This window comes from Salvelinus namaycush, chromosome 2 (genome assembly GCF_016432855.1).
Source record: "Salvelinus namaycush isolate Seneca chromosome 2, SaNama_1.0, whole genome shotgun sequence".
NCBI classification, from domain to species: Eukaryota; Metazoa; Chordata; class Actinopteri; order Salmoniformes; family Salmonidae; genus Salvelinus; species Salvelinus namaycush.
Window position 1 is genome coordinate 53,217,165 of NC_052308.1, and position 7,328 is coordinate 53,224,492.

The window sequence follows — 7,328 nt, forward strand, 5'->3', positions numbered from 1 at the left end:
AACTCCTGGCCATAGGGAGGATGAAAACAAAAACCCTGTTAAAACAAATCATGAGGTGAATCAGTCAAAATAACAGTACTTTGTCCATCTTTTCAACGCTTGTGTAAATATTTTTTTATTAAATCAAATGAAAAGTGCTGGGGCAAATAGAGAGCAATAGTAATGGAGTCTTTTTGTAGACACTTGCAGAAGCTAACTCCGCCATGTCTTGTTGGACAAATTCTATGGAGAAATTGTTTGTTTTGGATAAACACCAAAAATACGGTCTGCAGTAAACCAAGGCTTTGATCTTTTACATTTTGTTTTATGAGAATCTCATCAGCTAATATTACTATTTGTGAATTTTGATGCATTTATGTAATAAAAACAAGTAAAAAGGTTTCAGCCTGAAACAAACAATATAACATCCTTGCATTTTCCTTCGAGCTGGGAAGCAGAAAGCTCACTAAGCTAACTAGCTTTTTGGTGGACTGTAGCGTAGACTAATTTGCGTGGTCGACATAGTTACGTGAAAAAAATGTATGACTAATGTTGTAGTTCCATTTCTCTGACAGTTAGCGACTCGTTAGCAACTGACATTTTGACCACGTAAAGGCTTCATAATTCATAAAAGTCACGTCAACTGACTAATATTATCTCATAGAACAAAATGAAACATAAGATCTCCTAAGCCCGTGTTAACCTCAGACCTTATTTTGGCATATATCCCAAAACTCCATTCCCCATTAATTTCGCCCATAGGAATGCTCAATGAACTAGAGGTAGAAAATGCTAACTCATTTCCGTTTTTTTAGAACTACAAGCTGGCAAGTTCATTACACGTTTGTCGGCGGACCTGATGTGCCGATTTCTACAACGTTGACAAATGGAAATTGCCACACAATGCTACAAATTAAGAAACATAACCTATATGGATGATCTATATGTATTTTATTTTCGGGTGGTGGGAAAGGGCTTCCATATAAAACAGCTCAAGTCCCCAGTGAATTATACCAAAGTTTTCATTCACAATTTGATTTTACCACATATAGCCTAATGATTTGCATGATATTGATAAAAATTATTGGTTGGTTGTAATGTTAAAAGGTAGGTCTACTGTACTTGTATATTTGTATTAGAGGGGTAATCGTTCATTTTGATATGCTAACATTACTTGATGACATGTTGTTAGCTTTAGCTAGCAGTAACTCTGTGCTTTTGTCTTGAAGTAAAAATGTGTACAAAGAAAGAAAATGTCTTGACATGGTTGTGAATTGTTGCATTATTCATGAGATAAATATGGTTTTGTTGCAACTATTAAGTGTAATATTGGTAGACACATGAAGAGTTGCTTGCATAACTTTAGCTAGTAGCTAGCTATGTGTATAGTTTGCTTGGCCTCCTGCCTAGTGGCTACTGTGACATTTACAGTACTTTTGAGCTGCGACGCAAGAACGTATACCGAACCCTCTCTCGGCTCGTGACATTCCCATCGCTAATGTGAATAGAAAAGTGTATAGTTGAAGTCGGAAGTTTACATACACCTTAGCCAAATACATTTAAACTCAGTTTTTCACAATTCCTGGTATTTAATCCAAGTAAAAATGCCCCGTTTTAGGTCAGTTAGGATCACCACTTTATTTTAAGAATGTGAAATGTCAGAATAAGAGAGAATGATTGATTTCAGCTTTTATTACTTTCATCACATTCCCAGTGGGTCAGAAGTTTACATACACTCAATTAGTATTTGGTAGCATCGTCATTAAATTGTTTAACTTGGGACAAATGTTTCAAGTAGCCTTCCACAAGCTTCCCACAATAAGTTGGGTGAATTTTGGCCCATTCCTCCTGACAGAGCTGGTGTAAGTGAGGCAGGTTTGTAGGCCTACTTGCTCACACACGCCTTCTCAGTTCTGCCCACAAATTTTCTATGGAATTGCGGTCAGGGCTTTGTGATGGCCACTCCAATACCTTGACTTTGCTGTCCTTAAGCCAAATTGCCACAAATTTTGAAGTATGCTTGGGGTCACTGTCCATTTGGAAGACTCATTTGCGACCAAGCTTTAACTTCCTGACTGATGTCTTGAGATGTTGCTTCAATATATCCAAATAATTTTCCTTTCAAGTGATGCCATCTATTTTGTGAAGTGCACCAGTCACTCCTGCAGCAAAGCACCCCCACAACATGATGCTGCCACCCCCGTGCTTCACGGTTGGGATGCTGTTCTTCGGCTTGCAAGACTCCCCCTTTTTCCTCCAAACATAATGATGGTCATTATGGCCAAACATTTCTATTTTTGTTTCATCAGACCAAGAGGACATTTCTCCAAAAAGTACGATCTTTGTCCCAATGTTCAGCTGCAAACCGTCTGGCTTTTTTATGCCGGTTTTGGAGCAGTGGTTTCTTCCTTGCTGAGCAGCCTTTCAGGTTATGTCGATATAGGACTTGTTTTACTGTGGATATAGATACTTTTGTACCTGTTTCCTCCAGCATCTTCAAACGGTCCTTTGCTGTTGTTCTGGGATTGATTTGCACTTTCCGCACCAAAGTACGTTCATCTCTAGGAGACCGATTGCGTCTCCTTCCTGAGCGGTATGACGGCTGCGTGGTCCCATGGAGTTTATACTTGCGTACTACTGTTTGTACAGATGAACGTGGTACCTTCAGGCATTTGGAAATTGCTCCCAAGGATGAACCAGACTTGTGGTCTACAGTTTTTTCCCGAGGTTTTGGATGATTTCTTTTGATTTTCCCATGATGTCAAGCAAATAGGCACTGAGTTTGAAGGTAGGCCTTGAAATACATCCTTAGGTTCACCTCCAATTGACTCAAATGATGTAAATTAGCCTATCAGATGCTTCTAAAGCCATGACATAATTTTATGGAATTTTCTAAGCTGTTTAAAGGCACAGTCAACTTAGTGTATGTAAACTTCTGACCCACTGGAATTGTGATACAATGAATTATAAGTGAAATAATCTGTCTGTAAACAATTGCTGGAAAAATGACTTAGTAGATGTCCTAACCGACTTACCAAAACTATAGTTTGTTGACAAGAAATTTGTGGAGTGGTTGAAAAACTAGTTTTAATGACTCCAACCTAAGTGTATGTAAACTTCTGACTTCAACTGTATGCACATATGTAAATAGAAATTTCACCCCCATAACTCTACTCAGTGAGTAAGCCCTTAAAAGGTAAACTCATATTTCAGTTAACTTTTTTGGGGAATAGAGAGAAACAGATTAAAAGAAAACCTAAACCTCTGCCCTTCGTGTGTGTATAATGGGAGAGTATCGTATTACAATTAATTAAAGTATCACACTCACTATCTCGAGCAGAGTGAAGTATTTTCTGATTCCTCTTGGAATGTCTTCAAAGCACTTGCTGGGAAGGAACCAGAGCCTCGACAGAATCAAACGTTCAACAGGAATTCATCACAAATCAAGAAACAATTCAGCCCTCCAGTCTGGGCAGAGAAAAATAGCCATAGAAGGTCACAGTTTTTATCAACGACTTTATTTAGGCTAGATAACTTGGTATAGTGCATCAAACGCTCTTTTCCACCAGTGTTTATTATCATTGCATCGAATAAATAGGGTACATTTTTGTCATTTAGCAGACACTCTTATCCAGAGCTACTCACAGGAGCAATTATGGTTAAACACCTTGCTCAAGGGCACAGCGGCAGTTTTTCGTCTGGCCTGCTCTGGGATTCAAACCAGCGACCTTTCGGTTAGTACCCAACGCTCTTAACCGTTTAAAGGCTACCTGCCATGAAATTGTTAAGCAGTATTTGGAAGCTTAGAAATATACAGCTTCACTGAAGAAATAGGGGGAAAAGAGGAGCTTGTGTACTGAATAAGTGCGTTGTATAATGTTGTGACAAATATCATCTGAGATTGAGAGGAAGTGTGGGTTGCCGAATATCTTTCATCCCATGTAGAACTATACATTCTATTGGCTTTCTGTTCTTTAGAACGCCAGACAGCACCAAATCAAAGCTTGAGATGAGCTCCCCACCACCACCACCACCCACACAGTCAGATAAGCGTTGAAATTGATTTCAACATATTCTTTTAAATGCTCAGAGAGATAGAGCATTCCCAAATAGGCTGAGTTGAGTAACAGAGGAAACCAAAGTGAATAACCTAATTCTGGCCATGGTATTTACATTTTCCATTTATCTGATTTTGAAGCTTTGTCATCCACCACGTCTCATTCTTTCGGGGGGCTGTCTAGACAAAACGCAGTGGCTTCCCATTGTATTTGTTTCTGATAATGGAAACACTTTCAGACATGCACCTTTTACACTTCATCTTCAGTCAAGACTGCCCTACCACAGAGAAACAAAACACTTCAGACAGGATACAAGGCGCATTTATCATGGGGAAACCAAGATCAGATCACGTTCAAAATTCCATAATTGCACCGGGGGGAAAAAAATTGAATTTTGTCTCTTTCCTGGCTAAAAATATTTTCGTGTGGAAAAGAGGAGACTGTATGCAGGAGACATGAGCTCACAGTCCATTACTTTGAGGAATTCAATATGTCCAGATCAGTCCCTAAGATATCCAGACCGGTTGTCTCTTTGGGGAAACTCTTATCAAACCAGGGAGCATCTCTCACTCTTTTTTATCCCCTCCATCTCTAGACAAAACATCATGCAGTTCTTGCAGGCAGAGCTTAGCACAATAGGAAATTCCGCTTTACTCCTAAATTAGTTTGTGACTATATCGAATCTCTATTGTAACTGAATGACATTTCCGAGTGGATTTAGAAGAGACGATAATTGTATTATTGTTCATGTCTAATAATCACCCCTATACTCTAAACTATTTCATAAATAACTATAAATAAACATATTTCTAACGCTATTTATTGTGTTTTATAAATTCATGAATCCCTGGTAGAATAATCAATCTACTGATTTAAATATGCAAAATGTTACTATGATAAAGAAAGCCTCTCATGCCACCATTACATATTTGGTCCACTATCTGCATGGTATGATCAAGATTTAGGTTTACAAGATCACTCCAATAACCAAATAATTTGCTTTCATTGTCCATATACATACACAATACATGTACACGGTTTGTATTATAAAATGTCTTCACTGAGCCACCTTTTATGGAAGTATAATTGACCTTATTTAGAGCCAATTACTGGAAATCAGAGATAGCCAGACGTCTGGCCTGCACAAGAGTCAACTTTGTTATGACGACCAGATAAGCTTTCATTTCATCATGTCAAACCACGGCAGACAGTCTAGACCTTTTTTAGTTGACAAAAATCCCCTAGACAAAAAGTAGCTGTGACATGTTATGGCTGAGAAACGTTGCACATAAAAACCAGGCAGTCAGCCAGACATTTTGCTGAATTGAAAGCAGAAAGAGCTTGGATAGATAGCTAAGCTAGCTAGCCTACCAGCCACGCAATGGAAGTCTGCGAGACCTAACAGACAGCTTAGCTTGGTTGACAAGCTTGGTCATTCGAAGTGGGAAAGAAAAGTACAAAAAGTAGCAGCTTGAACATAACAAAAGTACTTACTGATCTCCATGCTTTGGAATGAAGTCGAGCGTTTGCAGTTACATGTACAGGATACATTGGTCTGGATGGCCGCTGTACCGTTTATTAGACCCATGAAGTTGAACATTTAAATCTGGAAATGTAGGAGAAAAACGTATCGAAGAGCTCTCTCCAGTTCACTTCTCTAGCGCGCGCGGCGGTGCAGAAATCACATAAAAACGATATTTTCTTTCTTGGTAAATTCTTTGCGGGTGGAAGTTAAGGTTCTAGGGTCACAGTTGCCTTCGTCCTCCCCCCCTCCCCGGGCCGCAGCCTGCCGTCGGTACTCCAGTATCCCCGATGTTTGTGAACAGCTTGTGCTACTTTGTATCCGTCTGTCTGACGGGCTTCTGAGCTCACCTCATTCAAGTCCAAGTCGGCTGAGCTCCTCTTGGGGCGGGGCTTAGAGGCAGACAAGATTACGTCAACACCAGACGAACTGGCAAGAGTGACAGGATGTCTGGCCAATCGAATCGCAGTCTGATGGCAACACAGTTTATTGTAGCCAATCTGCATTGGAAGCTGCATATTAGATTGACAGTAATTTTCATTCGTTTTGGAAAAGAAAATCAAACTGAAACACCAGTCATACACTGATTAATTTCATATATTTTAATTTTAGTGTTCAAAAAGAGTAGTAACATGCTCTGTTTCAAGCATATGTACCGCACATGGGTGGGCTTACTGGGCTATAATTAAAATCTTCTTGCATTTAATATTATCTAACGCAGTACATTTGTTCTAACTTTACCACAGCCTCATTTGCTTGTCTACTCTGATGCCAATAGATTAATGCCACCTTCCTGTGGTTTTAACGATGACATAACAATGTCTTGAAAGCCGCATGACTGTTCTGTGACCCAGAGAAAGAATAGCTTCTTCTATGTCTGAAGATATATAGCCTATATGATTTTCTACAATGTACACACATTTCAGACTATCATTGCAGATCATGATATTTTTGTAAAAACATGTCTGTAATAGGTTGCAGGCCTACTTGCTCAAGTTAAATATGTGTTACTTTAGACTAGAGCAGGTATTCACAAACTGGGGTACGTATTCCCAGGGGTACGCACAATGCCGTCGGGGGTACGCCAAATAAAAATGTGATTCACATTTTTTTTGCACATTTTCCAACAGAGCTATACATTTGAGTGAGTTTTTTTTCCATGCCTGAGTAGCCTCGTTTCGCTGTCAAAAATCAAATTTAACCATCTAGTGTTCAGCGAAATAACACAATGTCAAATACAGGTAGCCTAGTGAAATAATTAACATCCAATCACATTAACCGTTACACTCTCGCGGGAATTCCACTAACAGGCCTTATGTAGCCAAACGTAGCTGCTGCTCATATTGGTATCTGTACTGATGGTGCAAAAGCCATGACAGGGAGACATAGTGGAGTGGTAAACGCGTATGCAAGCAGTTGCTCCCGACGCAACTTGTGTACACTGCAGCATCAACCCGAGAGGCTCTTGCTGCCAAGGGAATGCCTGACAGCTTGAAAGATGTTTTGGACACTACAGTGAAAATGGTTAACTTTGTTAAAGCAAGGCCCCTGAACTCTTGTATTTTCTGCACTATGCAATGATATGGGCAGCAACCATGTAACGCTTTTACAACATACAGAAGTGCGCTGGCTATCAAGGGGCAAAGTATTGACAAGTTTTTTTTACTGACCTTCATTTTCACTTGTCTGACCGCTTGCATGATGACGAGTTTCTCACACGGCTGGCCTATCTGGGTGATGTTTTTTCCTCGCCTGAATGAACCCGAATT

The 7,328-nt window shown here is 39.7% G+C and overlaps 1 protein-coding gene across 1 annotated transcript in view; it reads right to left on the bottom strand.

The window, feature by feature from the left end:
• The window catches only part of pmepa1 (prostate transmembrane protein, androgen induced 1), a 90,200-nt gene extending 84,321 nt beyond the window's left edge, over positions 1-5,879 (bottom strand). Inside the window, exon 1 of the mRNA XM_039015118.1 lies at positions 5,532-5,879. Within this exon, the coding sequence (XP_038871046.1) occupies positions 5,532-5,637 (106 nt within the window). The 5' untranslated portion in view covers positions 5,638-5,879. The remainder of the gene's footprint in view (positions 1-5,531) is intronic.
• Positions 5,880-7,328: the final 1,449 nt, after the last annotated feature.